The sequence below is a fragment of the Rhinoderma darwinii genome, chromosome 1, assembly GCF_050947455.1.
Source record: "Rhinoderma darwinii isolate aRhiDar2 chromosome 1, aRhiDar2.hap1, whole genome shotgun sequence".
Taxonomy (NCBI): Eukaryota; Metazoa; Chordata; class Amphibia; order Anura; family Rhinodermatidae; genus Rhinoderma; species Rhinoderma darwinii.
In genome coordinates, this window is record NC_134687.1 from 281,883,764 (window position 1) to 281,908,458 (window position 24,695).

Sequence of the window (24,695 nt, forward strand, 5' to 3'; positions counted from 1 at the left end):
GGGATCACTAGTCTAATGTGTATGGCCAGTTTTAGTCATCTCATTTATGCAAACATGGGGTTGGAAAAGTTTTAAGATCATAGATGACTGTGATTTCATTTATATTGGCTCCGTATTCTTGAATAGAGCAAATGAATTTTCTACTTAGAGATAGTAGATGCTATGCTGTCATTTTCATTAACAAGATCGGTGAGCCGTCACTTAATTATGATAAAGTACAAAAAGTATGTTTTGTGGGGTAGCCAATAGTTTACTATATCAATTTACCACTGTAATTGTTTTTTGGTGACTATTGGCTTCAGCCATCTTCTTCTCTGTTTGGTCATCACTAAAGAAACATATTTTTCTCCTTTTTAAATCATGCAGCGTATTTTGGGATTTGTACTGTGCAGCACCTGACAGACGAGAGACCTGTGAACACTCCAGTGAAGCTAAGGCGTTCCATGACTATGTAAGTTAACACCCCGCTACTACCCTTTTATGAGCTTTTGCTTGTTTGAGTCATCCATATGATTAATCTTGCTCTGTAATATAATGAACGATGGATGATGAAGAATAAACGCTGCTTTGTGATGTGGGTAGTGTACATTATGTGCAGATGTGATTTTCTCATGCATGAAATTCACAATGGTGACATTAATTAAAGGGTTAAGTAAAATATGTATATAGAAGTATTGTGGGGGGGGGGTGGGTTCTTCACTAAAACGTAACACACTTTTTTCTTTTGGTATTTTCCCCCAATTTAACCACATTTTACTGATCTTTTATGAGGCTCTGGTTGAACATTGAAAAACAGCTGGAATGGCTTAAGAAAAGAAAAAAAAAAAAGAAACCGCAATGTGAGCCAAGGAAAGCCTGTTGCGTGCAGCTATTGTACTTGGCTGTGGCACATTTGTGTATGATTCAGGTCGAACATATATTCTAGTGGGCAGGCTGTGGGCGCTCTGTTTAATTGGAACCTTGGCGGTTCAGGAAATACATTCCCTATGGAAGCTTGGCGAAAAATTCAGCAGTCAACATCCATATATTCCAGTTAACCCCTCTTGTACTAGATACCAGTACAAAGAGCTAGGCACCAAACAAGTACGCAAAGATTTACCACCGTTTATGGTGTTTGCTTTATTATGGTCACATTCTAAAACCATTATCTGATGAATTTCCCCAGCCATTGCTTTCTGACTCTCACAGCCCGTACCTAGAATATATTTTATGTAGAAATTGTAATCGTCAAAAATTCAATTCCTTTACAAATCAATGCCCCTGAGGATAAGTTGATCCTAATGGGACGATTTCTGTAACCCCTGCGATCCACTATTATCACTAGGGAAGCTTCTGACCAGTTGCTTGGGTTCCCTACAGTGACAGCAGCTCATTGCAGGGCACTCATTAACATTAATAGGCATCCATTGATTTCACTGCCGGTCTACATTTCTCTAGAGCAGAGAGTGAGGAAACCCCTTCATTTAGCTCAGCATGCCCTATTAGGGTCAATGAAATGGGTTTTCTATAGCAGACAACCCCTTTTTAGGATTTTGTGGATCTATATTACACTTGCTACACCATGAACGGATATACAGGTACACCATATCCCATTTGGGCATTAGAGCAATGAATTCCTTGGCCACATAAATCTTCAGTGTGACACCGTAGTTTATATGATGCATACACAATTATGACACAATTCTATCAATTTCCACTTCTGAAAAAGATTTGAGTTTGTAAAGTATATAAGCCGTCTATTGAAAAAAAAAAAATCATTGTCAAAATGTATATTAGATGTTCTACCGTTCATCATCCGTCATAACCATCCGACCGAATGTACCATCTTGATTTGCTGTTAATTTTATATTTTAAACTTGGATGTTTTGTAAGCATCTTTTTCAAACTTTTTTTTGCAAAGAACTTTTGTTATGTAGAGCAAAGAAATGTAAAAATGCTTTTAGGTAAGGAACTTTCTGTTGTGTGCGTTATGTAGTGTTACCAGTATCTGTCACTCACACCTCTCTTCTTTCTCTAAAATACTGAGATACTTTAGGAATTTTGTCATGGGGAGACAGTGTGAATGAATAATATATTACACACGTATTCTACTTTAGGTTTATTCTCTCTAGAATGTGCTTCTTATATTTGATTTGATTATTTTTCAGCCGGTAGCTTAACTGTAAAGGTGGCCATACAACAAAGATCGCTAGTTCGGCCGACAGCTATTCCTCCTGACAATCGATACGCATGCACGCTAGGCTCGGCCGACCATGCATGTGTATGCAATGAGGAGACTGGAATAAGCTGCTGTCTGGAGCAGCTTATCTCCTGTGAGAACAAAGGATCTGGCATGTTGAAATCCAACATGCCCGATCCTTCTTTCCCCCGACATCTACCATTGAAGGAGATTCGGAACACCCCATACACATTAGATGGATGTCGAGTCCCGCCAAAATCGTTCATCTGTGTATGGGCACCATAAAGGTCTTACAAATGTGTATGGGGCGTCAGGAGGAATAGAAGTCTGCCGAATGAGCGTGAATGGCCACAATAACTACGTATATTTAAAACCTAGCCTTCATACTTTCTAATATTTATGAAGGCGTAGTATTACTTAAAGATGTTTGTGGAGGACAGTTTTTTCGTTAATATGGGCACAGGTTCTTACACAAATGTAATATTTTTTTAACCAAGATTTCGATTTCAAAAGTGCAATTTCTGAAAATGTATTTGGAGCTAAATTGCTATTTTGTTGGCACAGAGATAAGGTTTGAAATAGGTAGGACTCTGTTTTAGGAAAATGCAAGTGTTTTCAAGAAGTTTCTTGCTCTAATTTAAGCTTTTGGCTATGCTACTGGCTGCTTCAGCCTTCTCAGTGTGATGGGTTTTCAGTGGAAATAGGTACCAGATCACTAATTCTTAGAGGTATTAAAAGTTTAATGTGTCACATTTATAACATTGTACATGATCATGATCAGAGACATTCATGTAACTGTTTCTATACAGTACACTGCTATTTAATGTTTTATTCACCACCTCCAGCTATATAGTTCGCTAAAATTCACTGGCAAGACAAAGGCAAAGAATAGTCCCAAAGGCAAATATTTCACTTCTGGAGAGATTTTCGCTTTTTTTCACCACCTCTGCAGAAGTATTAGGCAAAGAATCAAAGTCCGCAAAGAAATAAGCAATAACTATAAAAAATATCATTTATAGGGGTTCAGTTATTTTCAGCAGCTCATATAATGTTTAAAGTTTGATAGGGGGTCTCCATAAGTTCATATTTCCCCATTCTTTTGGTAATATTTGTTTTTGCCATGTTACTGATTCATGTGAAGCAATGACGTTCATATTCGATCCATACAGCAAACTGTGATCTTGATCTTAATCAACTTACGTAAGGGCACCTGTGGTTTAGTGGTAATTCCATAAAAGCTGCTACAATAAAGAGGACCTATCAGCTCTCTTGACATGTCTGTTTTAGCAAGTATTTGCATTCCCCATAAAAATATTTAAAATGTTTACATTCCCCATAAAACACTCTGCTTTGTGTCATTCCTCTGTTATTCCTATTGGAAATGTATGATAAAATTGACAGTTCATCACATTTAGGGCACGGCCAGACGTCGCGGAATTGCTGTGGAATTCCGCTGCGGACAGTCCGCAGTGGAATTCTCCTGCGGCCGTTTTTTACATTTGTTTCAATACATTTTTAGGCAAGTTAGTTCAGACATTGCGGGAAAACTCTGCTGCGGACCATAGGCTGCGGTGCGGAATTTTCCCTCCGCGGCATGCGCTGTCTGTTGCGGAGAAGAGGAATTTCACTGCGGATTTCAGCCTTTGCAATGCAAAAACTGAAATCTGTGGTAAGTCCGCTGTATTTTCTGCAACGTCTGAATTACCTGTCAAATATGCAAATGTTGGTGCAGATTCGTTACGTAATTGCCCCAAATCTGCACCAACATTTGCAGCGGAAAAAATCTGCCACGTGTGAACATGCCCGAACACTGTCAGCACTGATTGAATAGTGTCAGGATGTGTAGGAGCATGCCCCATTAATAAGGGGAATTGCCAATTTATTTATACATTTCCTGGAGGAAGGACAGGGGAACCACATAATGCAGAAAAGTTGCTCCAGAATTGTTATATTGGGGGGAAATCAAGTATTTAATACAACAAACTTATCGGGAGATCTGACAGATCCCCTTTCAGAAAATGAACTACATGACAATGTAAATGAGAGCATAAAATACTTATTTGTAAAAACAGTTAATGTTGGATTGACATCTTAGAGGTGATCTTATTAACATGTATATGTGTGGTCAATACGGAGAACTAGCACATAATCTGTTCTTTCCAAGGGCTACAAAGTACAAGGGGACATCCATTGTGTGTGGAAGAAAGACGTTTCAGACATCAATATAGCAAAGGGTTCTTTACAGTTAGAGTAGTGAAACTATGGAATGCCCTTCCCCAAGTGGTATTAATGGCAGATACTATGTCAGCATTTAAAAAAAGGCTAGATTGTTATTTACTGACAAATGGCATTGAGAGTAACAATTAATCAAGCAATGAATGACGGGTAATTAATTGAAAAAGGTTGAACTTGATGGACCTGTGTCTCTTTTTTCAACCTATGTAACTATGATGTTTACATTGTTTTCTTATTATACTTACATAAAGAGTAAAAGTGAGAAAGTAATTTGCTACTAAAGCTTTCGTGTAGCAAAACCTAAAATAAAAAAAAATATATCTGGACTGTAAGCTTACCCAAAAGTCACCAGGGCCCATCAGAAGGCTTTCCTTATTACCCCCGCTGTCATTTTTCCATCATGTCCACAATTACAACACATGTGTTTGCACACTATGGCGGTGAACTTGGTGAGCCATTTAATTGACTAAAAAATGACCAGTAAAGCATGTGTTGTATCCTCATCTCTGCCTTCGTTCTCGGTCAAGTAAGAGTGGCAAGAATGATCTCGCACAACAGGTCACCTTGGGCTGTCTGACACACTAAATGCATGAAATACAGAGGAGATTCAGTTCTCTTTATGTAGCTGGATTACATTACAGATAATGTGAGCTTGGTTCACGGGTGTTGCCATGTATTACAGGCAATGTAAGGTATTGCATGCATGTGGAATAATTTTTGTTACCCTCTTGGAATATAGAGACTAAAAGTCCTGCACAAATAGTGGTGTGATAAATAATTTATTTATTTTTTTAAACATAGATTGAAATAAAGGGTCATGGGCCATGTCTGGTATTACAGTTCACTTGGATGGGGCTGAGCTGCATTACCAGACCATAGACAAAAGGGGCACTATTACTACAAGGGAGAACAGACTCGGATTTCTACTTTTTCCAGAATCTCCATTACCAAGAAACCTTCTACTTTCCACTCTATTTGTGTGTCCTCCTAGGATTGGTGGTGAGCACAGATTGATTTTCCTTAAAACTGATGTCAACCCCTTAGGCTTTGTTCACATCTGCATCAGGACTCCGTTCAGGCGTTCCTGCTGAACTTTCTGTCAGGGGAACCCATGAATGGAACCCTCAATGAAACAAACGCAAACCATTGATTTCAATGTTTACGGATCCGTTGCAAATGGTTTCCGTTTGTCTCCGTTGTGCAACGGTTCCATCGTTTTGATGTCCGTTTTCAGTCAGGGTTCCGTTCATGGGTTCCCCTGATGAAAAGCTCAGACGGAACGCCTGAACAGAGCCCTGCAGATGGGAACAAAGCCTTACTCATATTTTCATGCAACTTGTGGCAGCTAGATTCTAACAACACATAAAGCTGTAGTTTGCTGTCAAATTGGATTGTATCTACTAGTGGCAAAATGTTACAAATATAGTGAATTCGACCATAATCCTCGGGCAACTTTGGACAAGGCGCATGTCCCGTGGCCAAAGATCGCTGTGTCGGCCTGCCTGCATCTCAGATAATGAAAGTCAATGTGGTCGCTTTGTGGTTGCAAACTAACACAACTCCACTGTCGCAAGAAATCTAAACCCGCTGGACTTGTTGCAAGTGTGATGTCCCCATCGCGGCAACTTGCGGGTTGCAAATGGCCACACTAACTTACATTACTGCGACGAAGGCAACGCGATGCAGCAATTTTTGGCCGTACAACCTGTTTCGCAATCATAGTTGCCGTGTAGCCATAACCTTAGGCAGGGGTGTAGCTAGGGGTAGGGCAGGGGGGGATGTGCCCCGGTCGCAACTAGTAGGGAAGGGGGGCGCCGCGGAACAGCTGATCGCTGCTGATAGGCGCCCTGTATGTCGGACACCTGCAGCAGTGATCAGCATTAGGAAGAGCCAGGAGTTCATGCGGTGGCGTTCCAACTGGGGTCTGTGACGGCCTGGGAGTGGACCAGTCCAGTCACCTGACTTCTCACCTGACCTCACGTCAGTGACATGAGGTCAGGTGACTCAGGTCAGGTGACTGGACAGGCCCACTCCCGGGCTGTCACCGTCCCTAGTCAGAAGGTACACCGCCGCTGCCTGCTCCGTATGACCTCCTCCAGTGAGACACGTCAGGCAGAGCGGAGAGTGGTAGCGGTAGGCTAGGTCAAGTTTATTAACTACAGCAAGTTCCTTTGTCGTATCTATAATACTAAACCCTATGTTTCTAGAGTATATAACATTGTCATTATAATGAATAAATTAAGAACCAATATTTGTGGACATTCTGAGACCTAGCAGTGAAGACTGCAAACAACTCTGATAGCTGACACATTTGGCTGTGGCAGGGTTAATGCCATCAGTTGTGTACAGGATTTTCTTAGATTTTCCTCGCTCAAGAACTGGCAGCTGTCCCAGATGGAATGATTTCAGATGATGGAAAGATACAGAGTACTGTGTTTGTCCAAGAAGATATTGCAAAACTGCTAGTACTTTGGGTACAGGTAACAAAGTGCATCTTGCCAGCACAAATGTTCCTGACCTTGAAATGCTCTTCAGGCATCTCACTGCATGAATGTGACTTCCTATCATAAATTATGCCTGAAATGGTATTATGTCTACGAAAAAATCTCATTGTATAAGTGAGTCACATACAAACATTCTGGATGTTTTACCCTGGCCTTCAAAACAAGGAAATAATAGCAATTTCCATAGACACATGAAGCATTATTACAAAAAATATCTCGGCCAAATATAAAATTAACTAGATTCATAGTAAACTTAATGCCCAAAAAGTTGCCATATTTTAGCTGAAACTACAGTAAACCCGCCAAAGATTTTCCTTTTATAAGATTTATAGGACATACTTAAATATTAAAGTTAATGGAATTCTAAGTTTTCATAGTGCGTTTTCTTATAGCGACTGCTCCTAGGAATTTGGCTTTATCTAATTGCAAGCAATTAGCTATAGTATATAATAAATAACTTTTTAGAGGGTTATAATGTCATAAAAATTCAATAAATTGGCAAAATGATCATGATATTCTTTAGTTTAACTGATGAATTTATTTTGATATGTTCTTCTTAATATCTGTTCCTAGTGATCTGGTATTTTAAAGTAGTGCTGGGGTACAGCAGAGCTGCTTTGGTTTCAAGATGCTCACCCAAGCATTTGATTTCTAGAGAAACATCAGAGTACAGCTAAAACAAAGTCGCCTGGAGCCACCCCCTGCCTCCTGCTCTGAGCATCAAAGAGGGACACCATTTGGTACAAAACGTGAAATTGAGGCAGGCCTCCCAGTGTCATGACATTGCATTGTACAAATATGGGCAGAGCAGGCACGCAGGGAGCTCTCTGCCAACAGGGGAACCGTTTGGTGTTGTTGCTGTGATACTGATCAAACTGGGAGGTAATGGCTATGTCAGAGAAGGGGGAAACAGACTCACAGTGGCAGCTGGCAGATCAGTGGTAACAGCAGGGATTGAATAAACTGGGGACATGAGGGAGCAGGCGGGGGGGAGAAAAGAAAGAGGAACCCACAGTGTGCAGCAGAAAAACCTTACTCTTGAGACCACGAACATATTACTGAATCTGAGAGATATTGTGTTTGGATATACGCAGTCCTGCTTTTTCAGATACTGTGTATGGTCTCCCCTAATAGACGGTGGATTTGACATGTTTCATGAATATAAGGTGCTGATTAAAGTGGTTTTTTTTTCTACACAACTCTTATAATATATTATAATTTTAATATTTAAAATATATTGTATATTTAATTATAATATTGTTAAATTACATCACAATCTGTTGATTTTTTTAAATGAAATGGCATCGATATTTGATCAAAGGGGGTCCAACGTCTGTGAATGAGAGCACGTGGATGCCCTACCTCCCCTTTATTGTTTACGTAGGAGTAGCATCTCATCTGTATGAGCAGCTGTGCCACGGAGTGCATCTTTTCCCATTCAAGTTCTATGAGGGATTGTTATTGGTCTTTCAGATCTTGTCCTAAGGGAGGATTTGTGTGCGTTTTGCGCGCGCAAAAGGCACTTAACAGCTCCGTGTGTCATCACCATATGATGCGTGGCTGCGTGATTTTCGGGCAGCCGCCATCATGATGACACTCTGTTTGTATGTTTGTAAACAGAAAAGCACGTGGTGCTTTTCTGTTTTCAATCATACTGCTTACTGCTGTTGCGCAAATCACGCACGTCCCACGGAAGTGCTTCCGTGTGGTGAGAGTGATTTTCACGCACCCATTGACTTCAAATGACTGTCTGCACGGCCCCATAGGCTAACATAGGTCCATGCGACGCGCGTGAAAATCGTATTACACGCTCGTGTAAATCCTCCCTAAAGGGGTTGTGCCATGAAGGACATTTATCACCTATTCACAAAATAGATAATAAATGTCTGATCGCTAGGGCCTCCACCACTTGGACTCTTACTGGGGCTGGGCTCCCAAACCCCCTGTTTCTCCTCACTGCACAACCGCAGTGAGGAGTAGTTTAAATGGAGCAGTGGTCATGCATGCGCCCCACCACTCCATTTAATGTCTGTGGGGCTGACGGAAACAGCGGAGTACAGCACTACAGATAAGTCCACAGGTAGCATAAATATTGTGGATTTTCCGCAATTAAATGTATTTATTTAGATTTAATTACGGAAAATCCGCAGCATAATACAGTAGCAGCAAAGTGGATAAGATTTTAACAAATTTCATTTACATGCGTAAAAGACCCGCCAAAAAATGTACCTGCGGTTTTGTAATCTGCAACATGTCAATTTATGTTGCAGAATCGCTAGTTTTCTGTTGCAAGTTTTCACCATTGAATACAATGGGGAGGTAAAACCTGAAACAAATAGTAGATGTAGTGAATTTTGCGGCGGGAAAGCTGCGATTCAACCGCTAAAATGGCAACTCGGAGTTCTTTTTAGCCAGGTCTCTCTGCTATTGCGCCCAGCCCGGCCTCCAGGGATAAAGTTTCATACCATGTGACTGCTGCAGCCAATCGCAGGCTGCAGCGGTCACATGGGATGAAACGTCATCCCAGGAGGCCAGCCTGCAGGATGTCAGAGGACCGGGTCGCCATGGCTACGGGTAAGTATAGGCTTTTCTTTCCCTGCGGTTTTCTGCAGCGGCCATTACTGCCGAGAAAAAGGCACCAAAATTTGGTGCGGTTTTTCGGCTGGAATTCCCTGTGGGCTCCAGGGTGGATACGCTGTGTACCTTTTTCCGCATTGTATCCGCCCTGTGTAAACATAGCCTAAATGTTAGAAATTGTTATGTGGGCTAAAAACATTGCTGTAGACCAAGTGGTATAAATCAAATACTGATAGAACAGATGGAAATGTGATCAGCCCCTAATCATATTTTTGCCAATTCATGAGTAGAGCTAGAAAGCAGTCACATAGCAAACAGTGAGGAAGATAAATAGCATGTATGCCAGTGTTTCTCAAACAGGGTTCCGTGTGTAACATGGGGATACTGGAGTGGTTCCCCTCATAAATACCAATCGCAGATCAAATGAATGTTGTTACAGCAGCACACAAGCATATGGTTCCTTCCTCTTTATGAGGTACCACAAGCTTAAGTGCCACAGTCTGTTCAACTTTGCTATCAAAATTCAATAGATAATTGCTTTGTCACCAAACTATTCCCTGTTGGAAGTCTCCGTCTATCTTCCAGAGACGACACCCAGGATGTGTTACTTCACACAACCTTTTGTTTCCTCCACAGCTTTCCTGCCTTGTCGGACATTACTCTACTAGTCTTCACGCCTTCTAGGGTCTATGTAAACCTTCTGGCCTTAATCTTTAAGGCCCATTGTCGCCCAGTAGCTTTGACCCCACACTTCTAGGGTTTGTTACAGGACACTGCCGTCCAATATTCTACTTAAACACGCTCGACAGGCACTTACACCAGGAGGTCTCCAGACCCTTCCCAAGTCTCCTTCCACAGTTCGTCAATTCTGGATATAGGTAGCCTATCCACTAGTTCCCCTGATCTCGAGTGTCACCTACCACTGCTTCTGCTTACTCCAATGACTATTATAGAAGGCCAAGCATTACCAGGACTAAAATTACTAGGCCACGTTTCAGTCCTACAGGGCAACCAGTCCCAGAACCATTTCCCAACAGGCCCCACTACAGACTTCCCCCAGGTTTGAGCATGATACTGCTCTCCTACTTCCTGGTCCCCCCACCATTGGCTGCCTGCCTCTGCCAATTCTTCAGCAATGTCCCGCGTGTCCACCATCAGGCCTCCTTCATCCACGGCCTGCCTCTGTGCGTTCCAGACTACGTTAAAGAGGCTCTGTCACCAGATTTTGCAACCCCTATCTCCTATTGCAGCAGATCGGCGCTGCAATGGAGATAAGAGTAACGTTTTTTGTTTTTTTTTTAAAAACGAGCATTTTTGGCCAAGTTATGACCATTTTTATATTTATGTAAATGAGGCTTTCTAAAGTACAACTGGGCGTGTTTAAAGTAAAAGTACAACTGGGCGTGTATTATGTGCGTACATCTGGGCGTGTATTGTGTTCGTTACATCGGGGCGTTTTTACTTCTTTTACTAGCTGGGCGTTGTGTATAGAAGTATCATCCACTTCTCTACACAATGCCCAGCTTCTGGCAGTGCACGGACACAGCCTGTTCTCGAGAGATCACGCTGTGACGTCACTCACTTCCTGCCCCAGGTCCTGCATCGTGTCGGACCAGCGAGGACACATCGGCACCAGAGGCTACATTTGATTCTGCAGCAGCATCAGCGTTTGCAGGTAAGTCGATGTAGCTACTTACCTGCAAACGCCGATGCTGCTGCAGAATCAACTGTAGCCTCTGGTGCCGATGTGTCCTCGCTCGTCCGACATGATGCAGGACCTGGGGCAGGAAGTCAGTGACGTCACAGCGTGATCTCTCGAGAACACGCTGTGTGTCTGCACTGCCAGAAGCTGGGCGTTGTGTAGAGAAGTGGATGATACTTCTATACACAACGCCCAGCTAGTAAAAGAAGTAAAAACGCCCCGATGTAACGAACACAATACACGCCCAGTTGTACTTTTACTGTAAACACGCCCAGTTGTACTTTAGAAAGCCTCATTTACATAAATATAAAAATGGTCATAACTTGGCCAAAAATGCTTGTTTTAAAAAAAACAAAAAACGTTACTCTTCTCTCCATTGCAGCGCCGATCTGCTGCAATAGGAGATAGGGGTTGCAAAATCTGGTGACAGAGCCTCTTTAAGTACTCTCATAACTCAGCGCCTGCTCTGTGACTCCTGCCTCTTGCTTCTCTCCACACCACAACAGACTCTACTTTAGTTCCGCATAGGCTTGTGTCACCCTTTGGCATCCATGCCTAGAAGATGTAGCCTACTGTCTTCCACTGGTCACGGGATCTTTCTTTCTGCCACTACACAAGTCCAACAGCCTATTCTGCACCTCACAAAGTTCACCCACTTACTTTCCTTTTTGGCACCAAAACACAGTTATATGGTTCCTTCTAGTCCCTCCTCTTATCAGCATGGTGGCACATTGCATCAGCACTAGGCTATTCCAGGGTCGGTCAGTCCCTCTCTCCTCTGTCACCGATCCCATGAAACCGCCTTTCCACTGATGACAGAACCACGCTATCTTCAGAGCATCGTGGCCGCCCTCCTTTAGGGACCTGCAAGACAAAATAACGAGACAAACAAAACATCAGTAAGACATCAACAGGTATCTGGACAGTCTAAGTCTCTTACAAAAAGGATATGTAAACAGTCCATAGGCTGTAGTTGGGAGGATACACAGTTCGCCCTCCGTACACATGGGACCTGCAATAAGACAGCAAAAGTTGTCACTTTAACAGAAGGCATGGAATAGTTGTAGAGGTTCCCCAGTATGGCAAGCAATTACAGGAGTTTCCCCATGGTAAAATACTGAGGTAATCATTACTCATAGGGAGTAACCTAGATATAATTTTTAAGCCCACAACTGCACATCTGTTTTAGGCAAATTTGGGCAGTGTCCTAGCACTTCTTATTGCCATGTTTCAAAAGATGGAACTTTCTGAAATACTGTAGATAAATGTACTAGGGTCCAAGTGCACTAGCACCTTTATGTCCATGCATGTATAACAGAACCACAGTAGAGGCGAAGATAACATTTATCCAAAACCAGCATCTAAAAGAGCTTTTTAGAACCGCACAATTTGCTGACATGACTGGCAAATCTATCAAGGTGTTAGCATGCGACTAGGACTTAAGACCCTGTCCTACATCCCTGGTCATAACAAGTTATATAACATAGTGTATATATGTTCTCTCGCTGTCTCTGAGCTGACCTATAAAAGTGTTCTCATTTTGATAAATGTACATCTATAAAATAGCTTATTAGCAAGACTCCATCAAGGATGAGGGGAACTGCACTACATTAATACATTGAGTCAGCAGACTATAGATGTAGTCATGCATTTCAAGTAAACACCCCACTTGGATATATATGAATAAATCTTCACTATGTCTATTCTGAATATTTATAACTAGGTAGGAAGGTAATGGGCATTAACCATTCATTATATAGTGCCACAATAATATATATTCCCTAGACACAATTTATTCGTTCAGATCAAATAGTATTTGAGTGGTTTACAGTGTCTTCAGAAGGTAAAATGATGTGGCGCACTACTGTTATAGTGCTGTCATCATACAGATGTAGCCATCTTTAACGTGATATTATACAACAAAAGCCATTGAAAGTCATTTGAAAAGCCAAGATAAAGGATCTAGTTATTGTTTTATTTAATGCGTTAAAAGACAAGGCAAAGACTGCGACATCTGTATATGATCAATGCTACTATGATGACCTTTTGTTGACAAGCTCTTCTCTTGTAGTTATGCAGGATCAAATTTTGCTGTATTGGTCAGCCTTCCCTGTTGTTTTCTTTCTTTTTTTTTAACCCGTTAATCACCGCCACATAGTGTTTTCACGGCGGCCACTAACGGGCTTTATTCCGATGCGCAGGCCTTTTTACGGCGCTGCATCGGAATAAGTAAACAGAGCAGCTGAGGGCTGGGGGCATCCCTGCTCTAACGAGTGAGATCGATATCCGTATCGATCTCACCCGTTTAACCCCTCCGATGCGGCGCTCAATAGGGAGCCCTGCATCTGAGTTGTTTTGGAGAGAGGGAGCTCCCTCTCATCCCACCGGCACCCGGTGATAAGATCGCCGAGTGTTTGTGTCTCCGATGGCAGCCGGGGGCCTAATATAGGCCCCCAGGTGTGCCTGTAGTGTATGCATGCTAGGTCATGCCAGAGGTATAATACAAAAGTATTGCAGTGTATTATAATAGCGATCGGAGGATCACATAGTGAAGTGCCCTAGTGGGACTAGTAAAAAAGTAGAAAAGTGAAAAAAAAAGAGAAACCCACAAACTGCTTTATTATTAAAAAGCAAACTAAAGTAAAAAAAAGTTACACATATTTTGTATCGTCGAGTCTGTAACAACCCCAACTATAACGTTATTACATCATTTAACCCGCACAGTGAACGTCGTAAAAAATAAAATAAAAAACCATGCAAAAATTGCTGTTTCCTTTGAATCCTGTCTTAAAAAAAATGTGATCAAAAGTGATCAAAAAGTCGCATCTACTCCAAGATGGTACCAATAAAAACTACAAGAAAAAAGCCCTCATACAACTGCATCGGCGAAAAAATAAAAAAGCTATGGCTTTTCAAATATGGAGACACAAAAACAAATAATTTTTGAAAAAAAAGTGTTTTTACTGTGTAAAACATAAAAAATCTATATAAATTTGGTATTGTTACAATCGCAACAACCCGCTGAATAAAGTTATTGTGTTATTTATACCACACGGTAAACGGCGTAAATTTCGGACGCAAAAAAGAGTGGCAAAATTGCAGTTTTTTTTCTATTCCCCCCCCCCCCCCCCCCAAAAAAAAAGTTAATCAATAAATACTTCGATAGGACATGAAGATTTCTGAGCGTATGTTCACACAACCTATTTTCGGATGTTTTTCGGGCCGTAAACGAACGATAAAAATCGGAAGCAGAACGCCTCCAAACGTCTGCCCATTGATTTCAATGGGAAAAACAGCGTTCTGTTCCGACGGGCCGTTTTTTTAAACGGCCGTGAAAAAAGTGCAGGTCACTTCTTGGGACGTTTTTGGAGCCGTTTTTCAGACTCTATTGAAAACCGCTCCAAAAACGGCCATATAAAACGCAGCGAAAATCGCGAGTGGCTTAAAAAAACGTCTGAAAATCAGGAGCTGTTTTCCCTTGAAAACAGCTCCGTATTTTCAGACTTTTTTGGTTAAGCGTGGATAAACATACTAATATAGGCAAGATCTTAAAGAAAATAGATATTGACAATAAAAATTGGCATTGGCCACTAATACACTGCCATGTTCAAAATCTCTAGATGCCTATAGCCTAGCTTAGAAAACGTAACAAAGCGTCTTGTCAACTTAACGAGCGCCAATCGACTTGTTATAACCCCATGTAAAGGATCCTTAACAGATGCTATGAACCATTAAAAAAGTAATTGGGGGAAATTTATTAAACACTCAACAGTGTTTCTGGCCTAGAAAATTCACAATTTGTGCAAAAACTCACTTTTTTTTGTGCAAAAATGTAGCGAGTTTTTTATTTCTACCCTGCCTCTGACTTTTAAAAAGTGGACAAGGCAAAGTGGGGGAGAGCCACATGCGGCCTAAAAAATTTGCTATAATTTACAACAGAAATTGACGTAAATTATAGAGCAAATGTAGCTCAAAGCTGGCAAAGATTTGACTTTCTGGTGCACGGGCAGCCAGAGATGTGCCAAATTTATTATCAAAGGAATAAATCGGGTGCATCTTTCTCCAGCATGTTTCAGATTAAGACTGGCATATGAAACGCCAGTCTTATTAAGGGAACCGGTCACTAGATTTTAGGGCACTAAACCACCAGGATGTCGTTCTACTGACAGGGAATTGCACCCTAAACATGCCCTTCTCTAAACTGTCCGTCTTATAATTTTTTCTAAAAAGAAGTTTTAATATAGAGTGCGCTTTATGTAAATTACCAGAAAGGAGCCTTGAGATGAATCCAACCGACTCATCTCAGGAGTCTTCTCTCGTAATTTCCCTTTAAATTTCCCCCTTTAAGTCACGTGGCAACAATGTACAGATTAAGTCAAAGATTAACTTGCAGATCAGTAAACGCCAACTTGACATGAGTATAACAAGTCTTTTATTTTCTGAATGTTACTGGCTCTCTAGGCCTGAATATCCTCCTGATCATTTACCTTGTACGTTTTTTTATCTGCATGGTCACCAGCTGCAGGAGATGGGAAGTCTATTTCTGGCAGTTGATGCTGTCAGACATCAAACATTATTGTATGTGACACATTCTTACCATCCAGTGAATGAGATCATCTATTATTTTCACTATTGATTTTTTCCTTTTTTTATACATTTTAACTATACATGAGCTATGTCTAGTATTGCAGCTCGGCCCCATTAACTGCTGGAAAAGCTGCAATACTAGACCCAACCCACGGACAAGAGTGGCGCTGTTTCTGGAAAAACGTTTCAAATCTTTTAATAACCTTCTGCCAAAGACTATGCAACTTAGTTTATGTTTTGGTAAATAGGTTAGAGAAGTTCAGTTAACCCATTAGTGACCGCCAATATGCCTTTTCACGGCGGCCAGTAATGGGCTTTAAAAAAAAATTTAAAAACCCACTTTTTCCACTTACAAAATGCTTTATTATTAAACAAAAAAACAAGAAAGTTACACATATTTGGTATCACGGTCCGTAATGACCCCAACTATAAAGTTATTACATTATTTAACCTGCTCGGCGAAGGCTGAAATTTTTTTAATAAAAAACAATGCAAGAATTGTTGTTTTCTATGAATCCTGCCTTAAAAAAAATGTGATAAAAAGTGATCAAAAAGTCGCATCTACTCAAAAATGACACCAATAAAAACCACAAGTCGTCCCGCAAAAAAAAAAACCTCATACAGCTACATCGGCGGAAAAATTTAAACGTTATGGCTTTTCAAATATGGAGACACAAAAACAAATACTTTTGAAAAAAAGTGTTTTCACTGTGTAAAAGTAGTAAAACATACAAAATCCATATAAATTTGGTATCGCCACAATCGTAACAACCCGCTGAATAAAGTTATGTTATTTATACCACACGGTAAACGGCGTAAATTTAGGACACAAAAAAAGAGTGGCGAAATTGCAGTTTTTTTGCTAAAAAAAGTTAATAAAAGTTAAGCAATAAATATGTACCCCAAAATGGTGCTATTAAAAAATACAACTTGTCCCACAAAAAAACAAGACCTTATACAGCTGTCGACGCAAAAATAAAAAAGTTATAGCTCTTTGAATGAGGCGATGGAAAAACTTAAATAAATCTTGGTCATTTAAGGCCTAAAATAGGCTGGTCACTAAGGGGTTAAAGCATACCCCCAGTGAAAATAAAAACTTCACTCAGTACTCTTAGTTCCTTTAAATGGGTTGTCCAATCTTATTTAAATAAAGCATTATCATTCATTGTATATATGTTGAAAACTTCTGCAACTTTCTAATAGTTCTTCTAATGATTCAATTCCTCTTCATTGAATGGAAACATTCTTGTTTGTACTTAGACCCAAAACTGTACAGAACTAATACATTGCTTCTATTGTATACAGTCTCGGGCCTCATGCACACGAATGTGCTTTTGCGGCCGCAATTCCTCCCGAAAATCCACGGTCTCATTCATTTCTGTGGGGCCATGCACATGACCATGGTTTCCACGGTCCGTGCATGGCCCAGGACCCTGGACCGCAGAAAGTACGGATATTTCTTATTACGGCCGTGTTCTGCAGTCCAGGCTCATAGAAATTAATGGACACGGCCATGTGCACGGCCCGTGATTTGCGGGCGCCTCGCGGGTGACACTCTGCTGCCGGCCGACCCAAAAATCACGGCCGTGCATATGGCTACGGTCGTGTGCATGAGGCCGAAGGGTTTTTACTGTCCGCAGGCACGGATCCGGCAGCTATGTATACACATCCGTAGCCGTCCGCAATTGCGGAAGCGCCCATAGACTACTATGGGCTTGTCTGTGCCGCAATTGCGGACAAGAATAGGACATGTTCTATATTTTGCGGATCATTCCTATGGCACGGACACACATCCGTAAGAATATGGAAAGTAGTCTGTGGCCAATAGAAATGAATGGGTCCGCAATTTCATCCGTAATATCAGATGAAAACTACGGTCATATGCATGCAGCCTTAGCAATGTCCTGTAATTTGCTTCCTACATATCTTGCAGAATTCCTGTGGAGAGATCGGTTCGGCAAAGACGCATTTATCACTGAAAATATTGACAGGGGACATAAACTTCACTCGACACATGGATCAAGTGAAATTTATGTCCTAGGGGGACATAATCTTCACTTGATCCTTAAATTCCTTATTTACGAAACTATGATTTATATATGTACCCCTTTCACAAAGTGGTATTGGTCTGTTAGAGTGGTTATGAAGCCAAGACCTGTAGTACCATGCACATAGAGGCACTTCTCATGACTACATAGACATCACACCACAATAATACCTTTTCTTGTGTACGGTTTTCCAGGGTATACAATTGATTCTATATTTATGCCCTTAGACTTTAGGCTTAGTTCCCAAAAGTTTATCTGGATGTAGTTTAGTCTGAGACCACACAAACATATTCTGGCACAATACAAATTGTATAAAGTTGTAATACACTGGTAATGTTATTCTATGGCGTTTTCTGTACCTCTGTGTGCCACCGTATGTTTGTAAAGAGTGTTTTTTGTAAGCAATCTTTGTGCCACAGTATAAAAAAAAACGAGCCAATATTATGTATACAGAGCTATGCGTACTGTTACTGCAAGAATACCAATTTTCTCCTCGAAACTACTGGCAAAGACTGGTTTAAAAGCATAAAATACATCGGAACTCTTACGATAACTGTACAAAACACTATATGGAAAGATACGGTCATAAAAGTACCATATAGAACTTCAGAAATGCAGTTTGCATATTGTAAAGATTGTCGTATAACACTGAATTTCCAAACGGTCTAGAGCATGAGGGTAAATACACAAAGGTCCAACATAAAAGGATTAGAATTGAACATGTCTATAGCATAGTTCATTTTTTCCGTGTACTGTAGCATGATTTACAGAACACAATTTCTAATGTATAGTTACACTCATGGAGTCACTTGTATTTATCGTGGTTCTTCTATAAATTAAATACGTTTGTTATTGTTTTCTAAGACCGTTGACGTCGCAGTAGAAGATGAAAAATAGGCTTCTTTCTGCTGAGGCAGCCTGGGACCTTCAGGGTTAAACGAATTCCCTGCCAGCACTATCCTCACCAGGCTGTGACATGTAGAATAGATGTGACCTATTTTTATACTCATGATGGTACTGGAGGGCTAATCCCCCAAGGACCCCTCCTTCCCCAGTATGGCTGTTCCCTCTCCTGCTTCCCCTCCCTCCCACAGCCTTCCCTCCAACACAACACAAGATAAATCTGTGCATTGTTCTGCCTTTTCTTATTCAAACTTTTTACTGGTTTAATGATTTAACCTTTTTATTTTAGTCAGGATATTCCCTTCTATATTGACCTCTGCCAATTTATTAAATCTAGAGTTTTGAAGATCTAATCTGCCATTTTCTATATAATTTTTCTTCCTACTACTGACTGACCAGTGCCATAGTACTCATGATAAACAAAAAACAGGGACTGATCAACTCCACACACAATTCGCTCAATCACGCTCCTCACCTCTGACGGTGCAGGGGTAAATAGGTTCTCTACGTTGGTTGCCAGGTGTATAGATTCCAAAAAATACCTAGCACACGTCCAAAATGTAATTCAAAGCAATGATATTTATTGAAGGATCCTTAAAAAATAAAGCGAACATCTTAGGAGTTGCACTTACCCTTTTTGAACCGTGTCCCGGTTCTTAATCATAGTATACAAGCCTGAAAGGGACTTCCATCTTTTAAACCCATCACGTTTTGATTACGTGTGCAAGGTTAAGGTCCTATTTACATGGCGTTTATGGCCTTGGTTTTACGTATTCACCGGGAAAAGCCCCCCACCGTATACGTTAAATGGATGCCTCCGACGGATGCCATGCAATGGCATCCTTTGCCCGTTGGCTATTATATAATCACTTTAACATTTATACATCATGAGCTTTTTTAGTCGATTTTAATTACGTATACGGATGGCGTAATAGATTTTGGGTGATGGATGCCACTGTATGTGTACCCACTGGGCCATACCGCCTTGACGTTATGGCAGCTGGCCAACAGGGCGCAGGTCACAGTCTATAGTTCATATAGTGTACCTGTGGCAGCTCGGACAGTAGCAAGGCAGGCTCGGCTGGGACTAGGCAGCAGGCAGACGTCGGTCGTGGAGTAGCAGGACAGGTGTGGAACACTGCACAGCACAACTACAGCACAGCACGGCACTTGACCAGGATACAGGATACAACGGGGAATACTGGGAACTGGAAAACACTAGGAGACCATTTGCATAGACAAACTAGGATAAAACAAACAACGCTCAGGCATTGCAGGGAGGGGCACAGCCTTTCTTATAGCCCAAGGTGCTCTGGGAGCAATCAGCTCAATATCCCACCTGCGTGCGCTTTGGCGTCTTAAGTCTGGACTGAGCTCACGAGCGCACCCTGGTGGTCACTGTGAAACAGGACGGCCGTATGTGCAGACATCTCTGGAGAGAAGGGTGACCACGGATGTTACAGTATGGCATCTGTAACAGGCATCCATCGCCCATAGGCTATTATGGCATCTGTTTAATGAATACGTCATGAAAAGCTTATGACATATACGTAAGCCATATATACGTCATGAGCTTTTCAATAAGTATTTAATTGCGTATACTTTGACGGATGCCATAAAAGTCTTTGGGTGACGGATGCCACTGTATGGCATCAGTCACAGGCATCTATCACTCATAGGCTGTATATGTCTATATAGATACATAAGGTCTCTTTCTAAAGGAAAACGTGTGTCCATATATACATAATCCAAAATGCTTCTAAAATCCTCAACGTTTATCGCCAATGTATCTCCGCTGATGGGTTTGTTAACTCTTTCCATAGCAGTAACCTGGAGTTTTCTTATATCTCCACTATGTTTGTAGAGAAAATGTTTCGATGTTCCTGGAATCTGTGTTATAGTTATTTCATATTTGCTTGGCTATGCATATTTTTAGTTCTACATCAAGTCAAATCAAACCTGTATATCCTTTAAAAGATTTTGTGAATTGCATTTCTACACGTGTGGTCTATTAAATCACATATGAAGAATGCAATCTACTATATGTTGGCTTACGACAAGGAAGATAGCTTGTTCCTTAATTTGGGATACAATCCCAATTTTGGTTACAGATCTAGAAAATGGATTGGACTCCTGTGAGATAAATGAGTAAATCCCTGTTCAGAGTTTTTTGGCGCTGATTTTGACGAAGAATCGGCACCACAAAACTGACTAAATTGCATCCCCCATTAATTTCAATGGGAGGCCGATGCATCTGAAGAAATCCTGAGGCAGATTTTTTTTCTGCCTGCAAAAACTCTGTGTGAACAGGGTTTAATGAGCCATCCATAGAAGATCCTCCCACATTTCATCTGCTATTTCATAGGAGTAATTGTTAATTACCTGTGCATCTTTATTGTCCATTCAGTATTGAAATTAAATCTGGCCAAAGATTTCCAGCCAATCAAACTTGCAGTCCAATATTTTCCTTTTTTGGGTTACTTGTCTAGTACAGGCCTACCGGGCATGATATTTGCAACATTTGTTTTGCCCTGGGCAATCTATTAGGGTATGTTTACACAGAGTTTTTTTACGTGGAAACCGCGCCGCAAAACTCGCCAAAAACCGTCCGAAAATGCCTCCCATTGATTTCAATGGGAGGCGGAGGTGTCTTTTTCCTGCAAGCGGTAAAACCGTCTCGCGGGAGAAAGAAGGGACATGCCCTATCTTCGGGCGTTTACGCCTCTGACCTCCCATTGACATCAATGGGAGGTAGAGAAAGCGTATTTCGCGGAGTTATTATGCCCGCGGCGCTCAACGGCCGCGGGAGAAAAATGCTGCGAAAATCGGCGTGCAGGGATAGGAAAATCTGCCTCAAACTTCCAAACGGAATTTTGAGGCAGAATTTCCGTCTGCAAAAAACTCAGTGTGAACCCAGCCTTAATGTAATTGGTATTATTAGTTAAACCCATGTTGGCACCATGGACGTTATAATGGCTGCTAGCAATCATTGCTGCTTTGATCACCTTAAAGGCTGTGTACACCTTTTTGAATGTATTTTTTTATTTTTTATTAAATCAATTTTTTTGTTTTTTAATCACTTTTCTAATACATTTAAAAAAAATTTAAAAAACTATTTCTTACGATACAGCTTCTATGTATCCTGTACACATAGAAGCTGTATCATTCTCTCTCGGCCGATCCTGTCAGTTCAGCTGAACTGACGGCTTGGCTGAGAGCAGGTCCTACGTGTCCGTAACACACAGGATTCATCTAATATTGAGCACATCTAATTTATGAACTTAGTGGCATACGTGTCTCTGACACACCGGATCCAGCTAATAGCGATCACATCTAGGTTCATTAATTTAGATGTGATCAATATTAGGTGGATCCTTTGTGTCAGAGACACACAGAACCCGGAATGAGCCTAACCGTAAGTTTAGCTGAACTGACATAATCGGCTGAGAGAGAACAATACAGCTTCTATGTATACAGGATACGTAAAAGCTGTATCGTAAAACTTTTTTACATTTTTTAAATAAAAGTCAATAGAAAAAGTGATTAAATACATTTTATTTCTTACAAGAACTAGAGGTCTGGGAACAAGGTAAATTTTAAAGGTGCATGAGCTATTGGGCATAGCTTAGCATGTTGATCCTAAATACTGTTAATTTCTGTATCTTTTAGCTTCTGTTTTAAGTAACGTCTTTTATCTACTGCTATTTTTTTTTAAATTAAAAAATTATTTAACCGTTCGTTGTGTGATACTGTACCCCTACGGTTAATTGTAGAGTATTTGGCTCCTTGCACTCTAGTACATGTGCTTAAGAACAGGAATCTCTTGTCTCTTCACCTGCTGTCCTCATCCCATACATGAGTGATTGACCATTTTCCCTATGTGCGACCTCCAAATTAGAAAACCTGTAGAAATACGTGAGGAGCACAAGACCGCAACCAGCCTAATTCAGCTAATTGAGTAAATTGAGACCATTAACCAATTAATTTAGATCAAAGCAAATGAGAGCTACCGTGTCAATTAAGCGTAGAGCAAGTGTAAACAGTGCGACAAAATAACACATTGCTAAAATAATAGAAGGGTGACAGCCCTTGCTGGGTTCTCACGTCGCGAGTCACAGAAAAACCGCACCATTTTGCTGCAATTTTACAAAAATTTAGGCAAAATTGTGCATTTTTGCTGTGGTTAGCAGCAATACACACATTTTTAGCGGGACGTGAGAACGCAGCATTAGCGCTTACATGCAGCTTTTAGTTATTATTGAGAGATACTTGCAGCTAGATACAGACCGAGATGAACAAGCAGCAAGGATTACATGAGAGCGCAGTACTAACAAGAGAACTCACATGTGACCCAGTAGCAATGAACTAACGGTTTATATAAAGTGTAAGCTACCTTGACCCCCCCCCCCCCCTTAAGCATGCAACTTGGCTGTATCTGGAAAAAGGCAGACCCTTATTTCTCATACAGGACAGCCCCTTTAACGTCATCATACTATTCAATAACGTGGTCAATTATCTTTGAGAAACTCTTTGTTACCTTGTAGTGTATGTGTGGCTATACTTATACACATCTATTATCCAAATCACTTCCTTTAGGAATTTCCCTTCAGCATGTCCAAGCTGTTTTACCGCAACTTGTGTTGGCTGCTCCACATGCAGAATACGAACTCCTATAAATCCAGCCAATGGTCTACATGTCCCTGCTCTGCTCTATCATCGCATAATTCTTGCTCGTAGAGGGAGCACTTCAGATATTAGGGAAATATTAGGGAATTGCTCCATATGTACTTTTAACTTGAATCCAATAGGAATCTGTATTTTATGCCATATTATAGCGTTCATTAGCAGGGCATATCTTATACTTATGAGTAGAGGGTATTGGAAAAGACTTTGGAGCTCATAGTTTTACTGTATGAGTGTCTGGACTGATCGTACATTTATTATAGTGTAAGATGGATGGAAATAGACAAACAGACAGATGTTTGCTCAACAGTATAGAAAAGCATCTCTAGCTGAAAAGTTATATACTTTAAAGGGGTTGTCCAGGCACGGATAGGTCATCAGTATATGATCGTGGGGGTCCGACACCCGATCCCGCACCGATCAGCTGCGCCGGCTGCCTTTGGGCACCGAATGTCCATGCCGGAAGCAGATTGCTCCGGTCACAGAACAGCGGCCGAGCAATATGCTTCCTGCACCGAATACTTCATACCCTGCATAACAAACCGCAGGGCAGCCGGTGCATGCGGATCGGTGCGAGGTCCGGTTGTCGGACCCCCACCGAGCATATACTGATGACCTATCCTGTGGATAGGACATCAGTTAACTATTCTTGAACAACTCTTTTAAAGCTAATATGACAATTTTCAATGTATCTTTGGAGCAAGTTGAGGTGGACAGGCTTTTAAATAATGCATTTCTGTTTATTTGCATACATAAATAAATGGACATTCAATAAAATCAATATTCCCATGAAGTGATGTATAATGAATATTCATAGTAAGATATGTATTGAATAGGAAAGATTGTGAATCGTAGATTAGTTCATTCATATTCACACATCCCGAAGACAAATCACAAGTGGAGGAGTGCATCAGAGGACATGAAGTTGAGAGAGAACAGAAAATTCCTGTTGCTTTGAGTCACCGGTCTTGTTCTAACTTTCAGTAGACAAACTTTTTCCTTGTTCCAAACGCTTGAGGTGTAGTATATAGCAGAAAAGAGCTTTATTGTACCAGCTTAGATTAAGGTAAATTAAATGATAAAGATTTGTTAACGATCGGGGTGTAAAGGCACAGTACATGTATAGGATCTGATGCTTAAAATGCGGTATATTTGGGAGTTCTGTACACTAGACTTAAGAGTTCTCTTCACATTGTTGTATATTTTTGGCATTACTATCAAAATGATCACATCAGCTATGGAAAAAATGTGATTCTCAGCCATATATTTATTAGGAC

The 24,695-nt window shown here is 40.9% G+C and overlaps 1 protein-coding gene across 2 annotated transcripts in view; it reads left to right on the plus strand.

Moving 5' to 3' along the window:
- The window catches only part of SSBP4 (single stranded DNA binding protein 4), a 375,270-nt gene that overhangs the window by 141,293 nt on the left and 209,282 nt on the right, over window positions 1-24,695 (plus strand). For both annotated transcript variants that reach the window (XR_012883594.1, XM_075864484.1), the window contains exon 4: window positions 367-451. Coding sequence is in view for 1 of the 2 variants with exons in the window: in XM_075864484.1 (XP_075720599.1) it covers window positions 367-451 (85 nt within the window). In the remaining variant the exon portion in view is untranslated. The remainder of the gene's footprint in view (window positions 1-366; window positions 452-24,695) is intronic.